Source organism: Equus quagga, chromosome 5 (assembly GCF_021613505.1).
Source record: "Equus quagga isolate Etosha38 chromosome 5, UCLA_HA_Equagga_1.0, whole genome shotgun sequence".
Taxonomy (NCBI): domain Eukaryota; kingdom Metazoa; phylum Chordata; class Mammalia; order Perissodactyla; family Equidae; genus Equus; species Equus quagga.
The window spans coordinates 81,760,913-81,779,427 of record NC_060271.1 but is presented as its reverse complement, the minus strand read 5'-3'; the positions used below and the strand labels follow the sequence as shown (position 1 = coordinate 81,779,427).

Below are 18,515 nucleotides of genomic sequence, written 5' to 3'. Positions count from 1 at the left end.
TTCCTACATCTTACAGAATTCCTCCTCCCCTCAAATAGCACGCAGAGAGCATCCCTTCTTTACTTTTACTTCCATTTCACATTACCCCTTATTATTACTGAAGTAATTCACTGGTCCTTTCAATGGAAATTTGGAAATACACGATGAGGTCAAACCTCCTGGAATTCCAGGTAGTCCTTCCTTCCTGAGCTCCCTCAGGGCCGCCCCCCCCCCCCCCCCCCGCACCACCAACCCCGTGCTCCCCCTGACAATCCTGCTGACTTCTCTCTCCCCCACGTCTGCCCCTTCTCAGTGCCAAGGATTGTGTTCAGGTTCTATGGTTTCTGTGACATCTTGGCTGAGAGCGCCAAGCTATACTGATCCCTCACCTTTCCTGAGCACTGTCTCTTTTATTCTCTTCCCCAAATAATGAATCCTCCATTTCTGCTGCCCTTTTCTCTAATTGTATACTCTGCATACATTTTATTAGTAGAAACTACCAGGATACAGAGAATAGGAGAATTGAAGGTTGAGAAGCACCTTAGAAAGCATCTTGTTCAACAATCTCATTGCATATATGTAGAAACTAAGCTCTGTAGAAGTTATTTTTGTCAATGATAATAATAATAATTGGCAAGTCGATACCTACTTTGTATTTTGTAAAAGATATTAACATAGTGTATCCTGCTAGCAAATAATCCCATCAAGCACGGTAGGTGATTTGCCCAAGAAGATACAGCTAGCTCCTGAAATGGTCTATTTCAAAACTTTTGGAGTTTGCTTTGTTTTAGATTACGTAAACTCCTCCTAACATTGGGACAGATTCCCCTCAGTCGTCATTTCTCTTTCTTGACTCACATACTTTGTCTTAAAATTTTTAAATTGGGAGATTCAGCCTGCTTGTAATTGAAGAGAAAGCTGACATAGAGCTTTTACAAGTAACTTTTGTTTTCTTTATAAACAATGACAGTAAACAGAAAACAAAAATTACCCACAATCTCACCTCTCTGGAAATAACTTCTAACCCTTCGTCAGTCTGGTGTGAATCTTGCCATTAGGCTTCTCTGTGCTACACCACATATGTATTTATGCTTTTCCTATGCTACAATATGTGTGTACATGTGTGTGTGTATTTCAACAAAACGGAGTCAGCAGTTTTTGGAATCAGCAGTTTTTAACCTAACTACATAAATACAACGTTTTCACATCTCATGATAATCCAATAAAACATCATCTTTAAGGCTACATAATATTTTGCTTTATGGGCATACCATACTTCATTCAACCAATCCCATGTTGTTGGACACTTAGTTGTTTATGTTTTTTAAACAAGAGTACTGCAGTGAATATCCTTGTAAATAAACCTAATATGCATACATTATCATCTTCTTAACTAAATTAGTAGACGACTTCCTTGGTTGAAAGGCATGGAAGTGTTTGCAGTTTTTGATACATAAAGGCTGGTTTAGAGTCAGAGTATATCCAGAAGATGATGGATCCATAATATTTGGGAGCTAAGGTATTTACCCCAAAATAAATCGACCAGACAGCCTGTTAAGCTGTCAATCCTTGAGTAATAGCTACTGTGTCTTTTGTCTTTGTACCTCCTACTCTGCATTTTTACTGAGACTTCTCAGGAAATCTTCTTTAGCCTACTATTGAAATTCACAAACACTCAAACCAGGGCTGTGCCAACCCTTGTGTTTTATTAAAATCACCCAGATTATATATTTTGCCAAGTCTATTTTTCTTAATCAATTAAATAAACACATCCCTAGAATCCTGTTTTCTTGGTATACAGCTGGAATCTTGACTGAGTTGGTAAATTAAGTTAGACATGTCGCACCTAAAATAGGGTTACCAGACAAAATAGTTGGCTGAAAGATGTTTATATTAATTTTTAATGTGTTTATATAACAATCAAAAAAATTGAGAGTTGGAAACACATTCAAGATGCTTTATTTCCATGCTTTTATTTTACAAATAAGGAAATGAAGGCTCAGAAAGGTTGAGAGAATTACACAGCTGGTATATGTCTGAGCTGGAACCTGAACGTGGGTCTCTTGATGCTCAATCAGATACACCTCTCCCTGTGCTCTGCTGCCTGCCTCTCTGCCGCAGGAGCTATCATCAAGTGTTGGCCATCTACCATGCTGCAGTGGTAGCCTGTGCACTGTCACTTCCTCCAACTTTTGTCATTGCAAACGCTGATAATCCTGTTACTTCATTCTTTCCATTGAGCCTGTACTGGGCCTCAGATAGCCCAGACACTACTCCCTGTCAAAAGGAATTGTCATATAAGTCGGGGCCTCTTTGCTTTCCTTGCAACAGCTGTTTTCCAAGGTGGGGCTGGGGGAATTAGGGGTGTGTGTGTGTGTGTGTGTGTATGTACACACACACACACCATTGCCACCACTAACAGTTTCTGTAAAAGTTGACTTTACAGGAAATACTATCCATAACTAAAAGCATCAGGAGACCCTCAGTTCTTCCCTGTCATTAACTGATAAAACGAGTGCAGGGGAAAGGGAGGGCCAGGATCTGTCTGGGAGGCAATGTGCCGTGTGTGGTGTAACATCTGTGTAGCATCATTCCGCTGTGCTCATAGGAGTAACTAACAGGTCTAGAAATGCAGGCCTGGGAAAACAACCAAGTTGAAGTTCAGGGCGATAGCTGATGTGAGAAAATAATGAAGCCTAATAGAATCTTGGAAAAGATTTTTTTATTATACATATGTTTCAAATGCCAAAATAGAAAATAAGTATAATGAACCCCATATAAGTGTATCTATTACTGAAGTGCAACAATATCACTATTTGGTCACATTTGTTTTATCTAGCTCTTTCTTTTCCTTTTCTTCTTTTCTTTGCTGAGTTATTTTAAAGCAAATCCCATATACTATGTAATTTTATTCCTCAAGCTTAAGCATCTTTAAAGATATGAACATTTTATTTCTTAACCACATTGCCTGATCACACCTAACAAAACTAAATGACAATTTATTAGTATCATCTATCCATAATCTAATAGCCTCAGTTTTTAACAGAATCTTTTTATCAGGTTGTAGAATAAGAGAAACATATTTTGACTTGTATGCCAGGCCCGTCCCACTGCAAGAATTGTTCATTGTTCACACTCTTAATAGAATTATAGGGTGAAAAATCACTTTTCCCGAAGACCAGTGAAGGACCTAGGAACCTCTTGGAGTGACATCTCTAAGGTCAGTAATGACTTGCAGCCTCATCGAGGCCCAGTGCTTGGTCATCAGTGCCAGTCCTTCAGCATTGCCTTGGCTGGAGTGCCACCGTGAAATACTGGGGCCGCAGAATTCATTTGGGCTTATAAAATGCAAATACTTCAAGCATTCTAATGCGATACTTATCTATGAATGCTAGTGACTAAGCAAAACCTCTTAATTAGAACAAATGACTCGCTTTGACAATGGAAGAGTCAATTCTTCTCCTGATGCCCTTCTTGCTTTAGCATACCACGTGAGCCGTGAGTAATTTACTGTGCTCATGTCCCACAGTCCTAATGATGCAAAGGCCTTCCTTACACTGATGTCTGGAAAGGCAATTAACTTTGATACACAGCTAAGCAGCCACTTGTCAACCCAGGGTACATTTACCACCCCATTGCCCAATGTCCCCTTCACCTTGTGCTGAGGAAGAGGCAGCCCCGGGCAGTGTTCAGTAGGAAGCATTCACAATTCTGCAAGCTTCTTGTTATTACACTTGGCTTCCTGTTATGCAAAGACAGGCAGAGGGGGCCGGTGAAGTGTTGCAACTGTTGGAGACACACACCCACAAGAGACAACAGCACTCTCAATTCCTAAGAAACCTGGAAGCTGAAAAATGTGGACACCAGAGGGGCAGCCCGGGAGAGGGGTGACGCTGGGTCAAGAGAATTTGCAGAGTGTAGAAGATCTTGCAAGCTTAAGAAACAGAAAGCCAATTTTCTCTCTCCCTCCCTTCCGCCCTCTCTCCACCCCTCCTTCTCTCTCTCTCTCTCCTTTATATTGCTACTGAGACCACATTTTTATCTCTTCCTGCAAAAGACATAGCTGTGTGTACTAAGTCCATTTCCAAAGCAGAATTTGCTCTTTTAGGTTGAAATGCTCACTTGTCAAACAATGAAGGACATTTCTACAAACTATAGAACAGGGGAAAATGTAACCCGTTCAATTCCTGGGTATGGAGGCCAGCACGCGGGAAACAACCTTCAGATATTTCTTTGAATTAGGTTATGTAAATTTGTCTCACAGGCAAGCGTCCTGGGAAGGTCCCTGTGATTTGAAGTGAGGTGCACAGAGCAAGCCCCTTTCCTGTCCTCAGCCTGGAGGCTTGTTTCTTTTTGCAGGGAGCAATGTTTTTCATACCAAAGTTAAAAATGAAACTTAGAATTCAAAAAAAAAAAAAAATCCAGGAGGGTAATCACAGGATACATTTATCCTAAAGTCTAACTGCCAGGTTTTGAAAGTGGAAAGATTTTTAAAGTTCCCCACCTCCCCCCAAATGGTGGATGCTTTCAAATGGAGGGCAGTTTGTTTTGGAGAGGAATGAGGGAAAAGGGATGAAGAAAGAGGTCCTGGAGGTTCTGAGGTTAAAAGATCTAACTTTCTTCTAGGAGGGCCATCTTCCCACTGTCTGATAACCGGACAGGCTGAGGGTGTGCATGTGCACGTGGGCGTATGGGGGACAGAGCGTGTGTGTGTGTATGTGTGAAGGGTGTGGGCAAGAGTGTGTGAATCCCTGTCGATCAGGGAGGCAGTGATGATGGGCCCGCTGGTTCACACGGTTCCCCAGAAGCATCTTTCTCAGCCGGGGTGGGGCACTGCCTGTGAGCTGCGATGTGGGCGTGAGCACTGAGCCCATGGTGGGTTAGCCCTCGTTCCTCCCTCTCACACCTTGGCTGCATTGGGCTTCAGTCAGAACCCTTAGGTCTCTTCAAATGAGCTTGGACTGAGAGCTCGTAAGACATGGTAGGACTACCTAATATGTCCATTTTCCTGTGGGGGTGTCAGCTCAGCTCCGGTGGTGGGCTTGAGGTTTCAGTACCTTTTCTCTGTCACTATTTTTTCAAGGCCTGCTGAGCCTTGCAGAGCATACATCGCTGGATGGAAAAAGTAGCGCAAAGTTGTTTACACATAATATTGAGGCAAAATGGGTGGAGGCTGAGGCTGGTGTCTCTGTGATGGGTTAGGAATAGTGGCTTTGTTCCCTGCCCAGAGGAAGGGTGGTGCTATCTCTCCTGCACTTCACTGTTACTGGCTAATTTTGTGAATTATCACACGTTGATTCTCAACTTAGATGCCTCTCTTTACCACTAGAATACATGCTTCTCCATGGGCTGTGTGGCCTAGGTATGGATATGGGGCTTTGAAATCAGATTTCTAGCTGTAAAACTGGGACAAATCATTTCGCCTCTCTGAGCTTCAGTCCCTCCTCTGTAAGAGGGGAATGACAATATGCTGCTTACCGTAAAGAGTTAGTTTGAGCATTGAATGAGACTAGACATATGAAGGGCTTGCACTGTGGCTGGCACATGGTAAGTACTCAATAAATATATCATTATTGGTGTGGGTCATTATTAGATCGGGGATTATATCTTCTACTGGCCACTCTGCTGGAGCAGGCACAAGATCTAGAGATCTCACAAATAGGTAAATCGGCCAATATTTGTTGCAAATATAGAATGCCTGATGGTGGCTTCCATTTCATTCTAAAATGTTTATTCACTCAACAAATATTTATTGAAAACCTTCAGTTGGCTAGAAGCTCTTCTAGGAGGAGTGGTTAGACCAGTGAAGAAGACGTATAAAAATCTCCGCCCTCGGGAACCTACTTTCTGATGGTTGAGCTTCCTTTTTATATTCTCCATCAGTGGTACTCTTTCCTCATTCTGATTTTACCAGAAAGAAAGCCTCAACTAGATGCTAATCTCTCCTTAACACGTTGTATCTCATGAGTGATGACTAATTCTCCTTTTCTAGAAAGGGAGCATGTGACAGAGCTCTGGCCCATCAGGAACTAGGGCTGGGATGGAGCAGCTCTTGGCCACAGGGTGCGGGGGAATGCATTTCTGTGAGCCAGGGTGCACAGCAAATATTTGACACCCCACAAGTCTTGAGTTCATTAATTTAGTAGCTTTCCTCTATTTTTTAAACGCATCTCATTCCCTAGCACCATGTCCTGCGCATAAGAAATGCCCAAGAAGTTGTTGCGATTGGTTAACTAAAGGCATAAGAGAGAAAGATGAGTTTCTTTGTTAAAGAGAACCCATCCTACGAATCTTTTATTTGAAGATTACTCAACATTATTTTCTCTCCATGTAACATAAACACACATATCCTTTCTCTCTTCAGTCCTTCCAATTAACTTTACTGGGCCAGACACTGTGAGGGCCCTCAGGATGCTAAAATGAATAAGACATGGTCCTTGCCCTCAAGAATTTCTCTATAGTTTTAGCACTTATAACCTGCGGACATGCAAAAAAAAAAAAAAAAAAGCATGAAGATGTTTATTCCTGAGGCCCTGGGGCCTTTCAACTCACCTTTGTAGTCAGATATACCTTTCTGAGAGAGAAAACTGAGATCAGAAACTTGAGCAGTTCTTTAAAAAAGACCTCTCGCTTTTGAATGGTACTTTATATCCTTAAATGACCTCTTGCAGAACATGTAAGGTGTATAAGCATGCATTTTGTACAAGGGTCTTGGCAGAAAGGATGAGTAGGGCTGAAATACAGCTGGTGCTCCTCTCATCAAGCTGTCACCCTGGTGTGTGGCTACATCCATCCGCCCAGAGACAGAAGGGCCTATTTCTCTACCCAAAGGCACCATCTGCTTCCTAAGGACAGCTCCAGTCCCAGGGCGTGAAATGGATGAGAAGTGGCCCTGGATCTTCACTTGGTGCAGGATGACAGCCTCTCTCTTTTCATTCCCTTCCAGGCAGCAACCCTCTGCTCCATCCCCAAACTCTTGGGGATAACAGATTTTCTGACTGCACTTCCTTACTTCTATACTTAACTCTAGTACAAGCTTTCTTTAAAGTTCCAAGGAAAACAATACTTTTTCTGTCTTGTATCTAAGCTTATCTCCATATCCTCAAGTTAAAATGTTACTTTCCTCTGTGCTCAGCCTTTTCTTTGGTTTCTGAACATCTCTTGTGTTACTTTCCAGATCTGATATTTTCACATCACTCAAATCTCCTTGCTTTCTCTTGCACATCTTTTCCTCCCTAACCTCTTTCTTAATCCACAGGCCTTACCTGTCAAAACCAGAACTGAGGGGAAGTCTAAAGCTCTCGGTCCACCCTTATGTTTCATCATGCACGGAACTGGACTCCCCTGCCTGTTCAAACCCACCTTACTCTCTGACTTCATTCCCTGCTTCCATAGACAGGTCTCCCAGGTGTATGATCTATTTGGGGGCAAGGTTGTGTCTGGCTGATCTTATACCCCAGAACCTGACACACTTCCTGGCACATGCCAGGTGCTCAGTCAATGTGCGCTGAATGAATGGATGGAGTAGGTTACCTTACCTGAGCCACGCAAACCCCAAACCTCTCAAAAGTCTTTGCCTCCCACTACTCCTCGTTCAGCCATTTGCTGAGGTCTGGTGGTCTGCCCCATGACTGCTTCTCCTGTTCTTTCCTTTTCTACTGCCACCATCCTGATTCAGGCCTCTGGATTTGCACCTGGAATATTGTACAGTGCCCAGCTAGTCTTCTCTTTTTCCCTTTCTCCTTCTCTCTCCCTCCTTTCACCCCTTCCCTCTTTCATCTTTTCTTTCTTTTCTCTCATTTAACATAAAATCGAGTCCATACTATAAAAATAATGTTAATAACAATAGCCTCCATTTAATGCCCATGTTTTAAGAAGCAGACATTGGCTGGGGCCCATCCACTTACCATTATTAATCTTTATAGACTAATCACCCCACAAGGTATGGATATTATCACCATTTCACAGAGGAGGAAACTGACCCTCAGAGACAGCATATGACTCGCCCCAGGCTGCGTATGTAGAAGTCTGTGCCCTCTGCTACTTTTTAGGTGTTAGGTGCTGGGAGAACAAGGATGAGCAAGGTCAAAACAGCAAGGCAGAGGCCCTGTCCTCTTGGTGGGTGTGACTTGTTCTCGCAAGTGGAAAGGGAAGACATTAAGCAAAAGGACCAGGCAGGATAAGTGCTTTGATGGACGTGTGTCCCCAGTTAAGAGAGAACAGAGCCCAGGGAGCAGCTGAGTCTGGCTGGACTGTGAAGGCTTCTCATGGGAGGTGTGGCCAGAAGTAAGTCTTGAGGGATGAACAAGGGCTTTCCAAGGGTTGAACTGGGGGTGAGTGGGGATGGGGGGTAGAATATTCCAGTAGCTGGAATAGCATATTGTCATGAGTGAAGTGCAGAATGAGTATGGAGGAAGAGCAAGGAATGCAGTAGGAAAACCACAAAGGACTCTGACTTTGGTAGGGAATTCAGACATCACCTTTCAGGATGAAGGTGTTGGGGAGTCATTGGAGGCTTTTAGGCAAGAGAGTGCCACATTCAGATTTGTGTTTTCAAAGGACTGTGCCATAAACAATGTCATCAATGGACTGGAGGTGAGACTGGTAGGAGACAGATAGGTCAGGGAACTATTACAGAAATCCAGGGAGAGGATAGAAGGGCCTGAAAAACCAGGTTCAGGTAGAGAGAAAGGCCGAGAGAGAGACAGAGAGGGAGAGAAAAAGAGAGAGGGAGAGAGTTGTTGATTGTGATGATCGTAGGAATGGGGCAGCTTTCTGGTTTGGTTGGTTGGTTGGAGGGATGTCACTCACAGCATGTCAGAGACCAGTGGAGGTAAAGCAGGCTTGGGTGTGTTTACGGGGCAGGATAGGGGGAGGGTGGAAGGCAAGCAGTGGGGAGATGGTAAGTTCAATTAGCACCATGGTGGCCTTGAGATTCCCGCCGAGGTACATGAAAGCAGCTGGACAGATGGGGCTGCAGCTCAGGAGAGGGGCTGTGGTGAAGCCATGTAAATTCTGCTCCCATTTACAATTCATTTAAACATGGTTCCCAGATGAATGCACTGTTCATATCAACATACTGAAAAAATATCTTCAATAGTTCCCCCAGCTTTGAATGAATTATTCCCATCTCACCCACACATTCAGAGCCAGCTAAAATGGAATCCTAACTGAGGCAGAGTTGAGAGAAAATGGAATAAATATCTCAAAAGTAGACCCTATGAGATTTTGTGATTGGTTATTTTTGGGTTTAGGGGTCAGAAGATGGGAAGATGAAGAAAGGAAGTGATAATGCTTCTCAAGTTGACTTCTCTGTTTATACTTCCTACTTTAATTTTCTCTTGCTGCAACTTAGGGCAAAAAGCAGCTAACTTCTACTGCAAAAACATCATTGCTGGGAATGTGGCACTTCTTCCATTTCTCTTCTTTCCTTTGGTACATTCCCTCACTTGCAGACTAAAATTCAGCATATGCAGCACAAGTGTATAACTCATCTATATTTTATCATAGGCCTCCCTTGCTAAGGTATATGCAATGGCTCCCTATTACCTCTAAGATCAAGAGAGAACTTCTGCCAGCTGAAGCCACTTCTTCTCTGGGCCCTGTAGCTTAATTTCTCGATTTGATGAAATGCTGTCCCACCTTTATGGCCCATTTTGTCCCATGCTTAGTAATGATAACACTCAGATGCCAGGAAGTGCTGACCAATGGAACTTTCTGGCATGATGGATATGTTCTCTACCTGTGTTGTCCAGTACTGTAGCCATGAGCCACACGGGGCTACTGAACACTTACAATGTGGCAGGTGCGGCTGAGGAATTGAATTGAATTTATTTTAATTCATATTCATGTACATAGCCACTCATGGTAATTGGCCACTGTACTGGGCAGTACAAGGCTGGGGCTTGTTTTTTCTCTCTCTATAGCGTGAGGATGGATGTCTGACTTCACTGAGACCTTCATTTCCCACTTCCCCAGAATGTTCCGTAAAGGCTTAGCAACTGCCTTCCAGCTTCCCGCCTCCCTGCTCTGCCCGCAGCTCCCTCTCCAGCCCACAGCCTAGTTCAGATCTCCTTCCTGAAGGGCTGGGAGTGTGCACTCAGTGTGCAATGACTGGCTCACAAGCAAAGCTTATCACGGTTGTTATTTTCATTATGAAAAACAGTTCCATTAATAGTAACAGATTTCTTTGTTTACTTTATCCGAGAACAAGTCACACCCACCAAGAAGACAGACTGTTTAAAGGGACTAACAAGGAAAGTTAGTCAAAAGCAAGTCAAACTCAAGGCCCACCAGGCTTTCTTCCCTGATGTTTGAATCATCTCACAATAGGCCTGGCTAATGAGCAATGCTGAGGGCCACAGTAGAAGATGGCTCTGACATGGGACCGGAAGCTCCCCTGCTTAGTCATCAGCGTCCAGCTGTCATCTCCCCAGTGCGTGGGCCTAATTCTAGCAGTCCCAGCAGTGTGGAGGTTTGTCCTAAGCCACCCCCACTCTACCCTGTAACCCATGGCCCAGTGCCCACAGTCATACCACCTACGGTGGGGATGATAACAGCATCCAAGGGACACTGGGTGGGTGTATGGGGGAATGGTATTATTTCAGGAATACAAAGATGGTTAGTCAGGGCCCTGACCACCTGCAGGCAGACAAGGTGGTAGCCTACCTGTCACAGGGGCATGAAAGCCCCTCTCGGCTAGGTCTGAGAACTTAAGATCCTCACACCTACTCTTGTCTTTGCAAGGCCATTCTACAATGCACAGATGCTTCTGGGGGAGGTTTTTGTTTTTGTGTGTTTGTTTTTGCCACAACAGAACATAAAATATTTCCCAGAAGTAATCACAGAATAATATCCCAGCATTCTTCTGTGCTGAGTTAATTCTCTTTAATCTAGGGTATCTTTTTGGCTCCTGTTCCCCTGACCCCACTTCTTCAATGCTGTTGGAGACCTTCAGTTTCTCCCATAGCGGTTCTAACAATTTGGGTCTCTGGGGGTAGCCCATGAGACCTGAGTCCTCATAACCACCATGTGGCACCTGCCTGTTTTCCTCTTCTCCTATGCCAACTCCATTTGGTGGCATCACACCAGAAGCCAAGTGAAGGCTTCTCATTATGCTGCTGCTAGGAGGGGGTCCTCTTTCCCAAGTCTGATGCTGCTTCAGGTGAATGATCACAAAACTCACACTGGGCTGGGCCGTGCTGAGACTGTTGAGGTAGGGGAGAATGCCCGTGCATTTGCCAGAATGCCTCACTCTTCCATCTTCTCCAGAAAATTTTGTGTGTGAACCATCCTTTTCATTTCTGCCTCTCATCTGCCCTCTTGCTAGGATAGATATGAGTCTTTGCAAGTTACAGCGTCTGACCTAGAGAGACAGAAAGCTGTATACAGGTCTTTAAATTTCCTCCTCCTCCTTGCATTCCTGCTATGGCTCCTTCAGATCATTTACACAGGCTTAGAGTAAGTGGTCAGCCCCAGAGTGGCTGTTCTTTGAGTTGGAAGACCTTGAAGACAGCAGTTAACTGAAGAGCAACATCTAAGATAAAATTCTTAACGGGGGTGTCAGGACACTGATGGAAAGCGAACCCTTTGCAAGTGTGGTGCCAAATTGTCACCAAAATGTCAAACTCTTTTTACCTGAGTATATGCACTCGTGATGATGCCTGTCCAACAGGAGGTTGAATCAAGTATGTCTTGGCTCCTAGTGTACAACATAGTATGACCTTTCTAGTCCCTGGTGGGAGGTGAGGGCTGACTACAGGCTGGCACCCAGGAAGGAGAGTTTGTGACAGGAACACAGACCCCATGTGAGGATCAAGAGAGCCCAGTTAGGGCAGAGCCCTCTTCAGACAGCAATGTAGAACGGAAGGGCAAAACGTGTAAATAGGGTCGGAACTCTGAATACGATTAGAGTCAGTGGAAGAAAGACTCTGTAATTCCATATAAAATTCTAGTATTTGAAAATATGCCGTGAACATAAATAAAGATCGAAAACCACAGGTCTGTAAGGAGATAAAAAGAAAGGAATCAAAAGCAATGGATTCAACATATTAAAGATAGGAGTGAAGGAAGAGAGAAAGCCTGGTGATGGAGTGACATTTCGAAATGAAGAGGGGAGTTTAGGAAGCTCTCAAAGACGATCTCCATCCTTGGAGTAGGAAGCAGTCATTCGTTGATAAAAATAATGAATAACATTCACTGACCTTGGACCAGGCGCCTGCTCAGTGGTTTATATGCATTAGCTTGTTTAGTCGCCACAGTTCCACAGAGTAGGGACTATTATTATACCAGTTTTAGAAGTGAGGAAACCGAGGCTCAGAGAAGTTGTATAATGTTCCCAGGGTCAAGGAGCCAGGAAGGGAAGGACTGGTCTCTAACCAGGTGAGATGAAACTGCGCGAGAGTGCAGTTGGCTTAGCTTGGCTATGTGGTGGACGTTCTAGGGACTGACGAAAGCTGAATAAAGTGGTTATAAGATGGAGACTTCCTCCAGCCAGGAGAGGAAGGCAGGCACTGGGGCCTGGCAAGCGTGAAGCACAGCACAACGCTGAGGAGTCAAGGAGCTCCACGTGGTGTTAAGGGTGCTGTGGAAGTGGCTGGGAAAGAAGGAAGGTGGCGCTCAGAGGATGTGCTCAAGGAGGACCACAGTCCAGCTGATAGGTCGCTGTGGAGGGAAGAAAAGGAGAGAGTTGTCTTGGGTGGAGTTCCTGTGGAGACAAGCTGTGGACTCCTGGACCTGATCCAACGACAGGCAGAGCTCTTGTGTGAAAACAAAAGCCAACTAGTGATTCAGTGGGTTAAGGGGTCTGGATTCGAATCCGCTTCTGGGTTCTGTCGGTAGATTCATTTTGCTTTCAAATGCTTATGTGCTGTCAGCCTCCTGGAGAGAGCCACATGGAGCCTGACTGAAGAGGTAGGAGGAAGGCAGCTACAGGGAGGCCCTTGGTTCAGCAGAAGGGCTGTAAACACTCTCACAGGGCAGGGGACAGAATGCCACCCGATGACATGCGGCAGGAACATTCAGGAGATGGCAACTTCCTGCAGGGTGGCTGCTTGGCCAGGGGCCGGGGGTTTTGGGGGTCTGCTGGGGAAGGACTCCACTCCACGGAGAGGTCAGAGCACGGACCCCGGCACCTCCTCTGTGGAAGCATGCCCGGGCCGCTTCCGCTGCCTCTGCAGCTGCGTGGGACTCACCCGGTGCCCTCAGAGCGAGGCTTTATTTTCTCCTCTCTCTTGTCAGATACTGGCTCCCACGCAGGAAAAAGGAAGCACCTTTTGTCAGATGCTGTGGCCACTTCCTCTTCATGAGGCTCCAGCCAGTCTTTCGCTTTGCAGAATGAGGGGGCCGACATCAGCGGCCGGACTGCGTGTGCATCGGGCCGCTGCCTTTCGCCTCTTTTGCGGTCTCGCTCCAGCCCCCCGTCGGGAGCAGGCCCCGCGGCCGCCTCTCCGGGTCCCGGGGGATTTTCTCTGATACAGATCTGGACCCTTGAGGCCGACCTGGCTGGGGCCCCACGGGCTTGTCCGGCCCCCTGGGGGTTCCTCTCTCGCCTCTCCGCCCCTTCTTTGCACACTGCTTCATATCCCTCGGTCAGCCTGCCTGTCTCTTCCTCTCATAGCTCGGTCAAGGAGCGTGATGACCGGCGAGCAGATGGCGGCCTTCCACCTGTCGTCCACCCCCAACCCTCTGGAAAGGCCCATCAAGATGGGCTGGCTGAAGAAGCAGAGGTCCATCGTGAAGAACTGGCAGCAGAGGTACTTTGTGCTGAGGGCGCAGCAGCTCTGCTACTACAAGGACGAAGAGGACATGAAGCCACAGGTACCAGCCAGACTGTTCGTCCCCGTTCCCAGGGTTCTCCTCTCCAGGCACGCAGGAGGCGGGCGAGGAGCCCACGTAGATTATGTGTGAACTCACAGGGGCCTTTTTACTGGGACGAGACCCGCATCCATTGGAGAGGAGCTCACTCTCCCCGTTTCACCACTTTCTAGACAAGTAAACTGAGCTGCAAAGATGCCAGGGTGATCCTCCTCCACGGAGCCCCCAGGGGAGCACTGTGGAGCTTCCTAGATGCAGCTCCACGTCAAAGCTGGCAGCCTGGTCTTGACAGGGATGCTGAGTACCAGGGCTCAGAGAGAGCGGATTTGGGTTCAGGAAAACTGATTTGTCGTTTTCCTTTATTTGTTCATTCCATCAATATTTATTGAGTATCCATTACGCGCCAGAAACTGTTCTGGGTACTTGAAGAAAACTAGTGAGTAAAACGGATAAAAATCTCTGCCATGTAGAACTTAGAAGATGGGGGAAAGACAGAAAATAAATATAATAAATAAGGAGAATAGGTGGTTTGTTGGAAAATAGCTAGTTCTATGAGGAAAAAATAGAATGGCTTGAGGGGGAGCAAGCGTTTGGGGGAGGAGTCACAATTTTAAAGAGTGGTTAGAAGGACCTGGTGGAGAGGGAGGAGAGGCAGTTGGGGGGGCAATCTGGGGAAAGAGTGCTCCAGGGGAGAGGGAACAGCCAGTGCAAAGGCCCTGAGGTGCAGCATGTCTGCTATGTGTGGGGAACAGCAAGGAGGTCAGTGTGGGGCAGCAGAGCTAGAGAATGAGGGAATCAGAGGGAATGAGGTCAGAGAGGGAAGGGGAGGGGTTGAGGGTCAGGGCTCAGATTGCAAAGGGCATTGTAGGTCACTGTAAATCCTTGAGTGTTTACATTGAGGGCAATGGAGAGGTGTTCCAAGGTTCCCAGCAGAAAGGGGTTATGTTGTAAAAAGATGGCTCTTTCTACCGTGTCCAAAAATAGACTCAGGGCCAGAAGGAGGAGGCAGGAGGGTAATCTAGGTGAGAGGTTAAGATGTTTAGAATCTCAGTGGGAGTTGTGGGCTGAAGGACAGCAAACAGGATTTCCTGATGGAGTGGATGGGGCCACAGAGGGCTTTGATCCTAAATGTTGGGCCTGTGTTTCTTTTTCCTGCCTCATTGATTCCTCATGGCCATCGTGGTGCATGAGAGTGGAAAGGGGTGCTATTAAAAATTACCCTGGGACCCAAGGTGTGGACTCCTTGTCTCAGGGCAACCAGGACGACTGGTCTCCCTGTCTACACCTCATGTCTGCGGAGGTGGAAGAGTGGGCTTGGCCAGAAGGAGCTTATTAGGATAGACAGACTCTAGAACCTTCTGGAGCCAGAAAAAATCCCAAGAAAAGTGAGGATATTGGAGGGGGGATGGGAGTATGTAAAGAAATGAGACGGTCATTTTGGAACAGGACAGTTCCTTTTAAGGGCAGGCTTGGGGATCTGTGACCCATCAGCAGCACCTGGTTAACCAGGCCTGCCACTTGAGGACTGTGAGTGTCTGTCATTGCAGAGGCTGGAGAAGGGCCAGAGGCCCCCCGACAGACTGAGTTCTTGCCCGGTGTCCTGTGCGTGGTCACCAGACTCCCTTCACTTCCTGAACAATGCAGACCCTGTCAGAGCCAAGCAGTTGCAGGCCAAGACGCTGGTGATGCAGTGACAGCGGGTTAGTAGGTGGACTTCCCACCTGCAGAGTGAGGGAGGTGGCAATGATGCATTGGCCTCACCAGATCAGGGGAAAGGACAGCTCCGTGGGGTTTACTGCCCAGAGGTGTAGAGAGTGAGAGGAACGTTACGTCCAAGCTTGTGTTCTTTTCCCGGTCCTACTGTCTGGCCATGTGACTATTTAATTTTTCCGGACCCCTCTTTGTTCTTTGGTAACAATGAGAGAATCCTACCTGGCCTGCCTTTGTCACAGGATCAAACAATATGAAGCATGTGTAAAAAGCCGTTTTGTGTAAGCATAAACTGATGTCAAAGGGTAAAATAAATTGTTGAAGGTCCCAGCTTCTCTCCCTTACTTCTGGAGGAGGAAACTCAAAGTCCTCTCAGGATTAAATTAGCCTGGGATAATTAGGTAAAGCTTCTTCTAGGATGACAGGCGTGGTTTATTTTTTAGGAAATCTATTAATATAATACGTCAGATCAATAGGTCGAGATCAATAAGGCAAATGAGAAAAACCACACAACTCCTAACTAGATGGCTGAAGAAAGTATTTGATAAAATCCAAAAATACTCATCTCAGATATAAAAAGTTTTTAAAAAAGCTTTTAAGAATAAAATGATAATTTCTTAGAAAACAATTTTACTTTATATGTATATGCATGTTTTGATTACAAAAGCTGTATGTACGCATGGTAAGAAATTTGGAAGATGCAGAAAAGCACAAAATAGAAAATAAAAATTATCCCATCAGCAAGACATAGCCACCTAAATCCTCACTTCTTCTAGTTTTTTCTATGTACATTTAGAAACTCATTATTCTAAATGCAAAATTAATATAATCATATTCTTTAAAAAACTAACAGGATATCATGAATATTGTCCCATATGATTAAATATTCTTCTACAACGTGATTCTTAATGGTGGCAAAATAGTCTATTGTATGGACATTCTACAATATATTTAACTAATTTCCTACTGGAAATCAGTTGAAAATTTGGGCTGATGTTTCTATATTATTATTATAAACAAGAATTAAGTGAACATCACTGTAGACTCTCATATATCCGCAATTATTTCACTAAATAAAAAAATCTATTCAAAGTAAAGTACTTTTATTATGCTATCATTTAACATTATTTTGGGATTCCTAGACAGTGCAAATATCTAGAAATGAAGTGAAAGTTACAGACATGAGCTAAATCCCTGGGGAAAGTGGAGGTATATTTCCATACTATGCTTCATACCACTCGTGACTCCGGGTGGATTAAAGACTAAATGAAAAATCCTGAGTTTGTAAAAATGTCGTTATCTGCATAATCTTTGGGAGGCAGGTATTTTTTAAGCAAACAACAAAGATATCGCAAGGGGAAGACTAATTTAATTGCATAAATAAAAATGTCTGTATTTAAAAAACCAGTATAATAAAGCAGGCAAATAATAAACAGGAAAAAATTGTGTGTATGTATATGATAAACAAATATTCTTAATATTTAAAGTATTCTTTCAAATCTATAAGAAAAGTTCAAACAGCTCAATAGAAAAATGAGCAAATGACACAAATGGACAATTTGCCAAAGTGTAATGGCCGATAAGTATCTATAAAAAAGTTCAATCTCAGTAATAATTAAAGACATACAATGTAAGCTAGTGAGATACTACTGTTCCCTTATCAAATTAACAAAGACTTTCTGGAAATTTCAGTGTTGGTAAAGACCATGGAACAGGAATTATCATGCACAGCTGGTGGAAATGAAAATCCATACAACCTTTCCGGAGGGTGATATATGCCTTTTAGAAAATACAAACTCTTTGACCCTGTATTTCTAATTCTAGTAATTTAACCTAAATGGATGCTTAAGATTGATGTAGATAATTAAATTTACTTGTACAGGTTTTCACCACACTGTTGTTTATAAGAGAGATGTGAAAACAAATGCCCAGTGGAAGGGGCTAAGTTATATCAGGGAACTTTTATATAGCTATACAATAGAATACAATTCAGCTGTTGATACCCTAAATTAATAGTTTTTGAAATGGAAAGATATCCATAATATTATTGTTTTAAAAAGGGCAGTTTACAACAGAGGATGATGTATGTACTAATCCCATTGTTGAGGGAAAATAGTCATGAGTCTCTGAGTACTGGAGTTACATGCAATTTTTCATTTCCTCTTTTTTGTTTCCTTTCTAATTTTTATATAGCTAAAATAGAAGTTTAAAAAGAACACACACATCCTATTCCTAAGAACCCCCCAAAACAGAAACGCCCCAGTAATCTTGGAGCAATCAGATGAAAAAGGCCTTCATGTATGCTGACAATGTGTGTGTAAATTGGTGCAATCTTTCTAGAAAGTCATTTAGCCAAATTTCTAAGAGCCAAAAATAGTCATATCCTTACATTCAGTTGTTCTGGTTTTGAGAGGCTATCTAAAAGCAATAACAAGATATGTACAGTGCTATTTGTAATGAGAAACACTGGACCTAATGTACAACAAAGGAAAATGATCAAATAAATTATGGAACCCTGTATTGATGGTCTCTGTGTATGTGCTGTCAAGAAACTTGGGGCTCGGTAGAAGGGAGTCTATGCATTTTTTGCTCTGAGTTCACAGAAAGATCTGCCCAGCTCTGACAACATAATGCTCTGTGAGTCTCTGACCTAGCTTCGCAAAACTCGTTCCAAAAGGTTCTTTGCTGGGGAAGTCGTTTAAAACAGAATCTCAGCAAATTGTCCCCAAGTCACTGCTACCATGATGGTTTTAGACAATCCGAGCTTGGTTGCTCCGTTGTCTCATCTCCTGCTTTCTGTGGAGTCACCACAGGCTGTTGTCTGTCGGTGATGTGTTGGCAAAATTTTAATAGATGATTCTCTGGTGGGAGAGTTGATTTGAATGCAGCATTTGCCAGTTTCTGTGGTGTAAATCTTCCCCACGTGGCTGATTCAAGTGACCAACGTGTCATCACTGAATGCAGCATTGAAAAAAGACGCGCAGTAGCACGATGTTACAGTATTTCTAGCA

At 44.3% G+C, this 18,515-nt stretch overlaps 1 protein-coding gene across 4 annotated transcripts in view; it reads left to right on the top strand.

Moving 5' to 3' along the window:
• Positions 1-18,515, top strand: part of ARHGAP25 (Rho GTPase activating protein 25) — an 86,431-nt gene that overhangs the window by 28,290 nt on the left and 39,626 nt on the right. For all 4 annotated transcript variants that reach the window (XM_046663126.1, XM_046663124.1, XM_046663127.1 and 1 more), the window contains one exon: positions 13,598-13,797. In XM_046663126.1, coding sequence (XP_046519082.1) covers positions 13,598-13,797 — 200 coding nt within the window. The remainder of the gene's footprint in view (positions 1-13,597; positions 13,798-18,515) is intronic.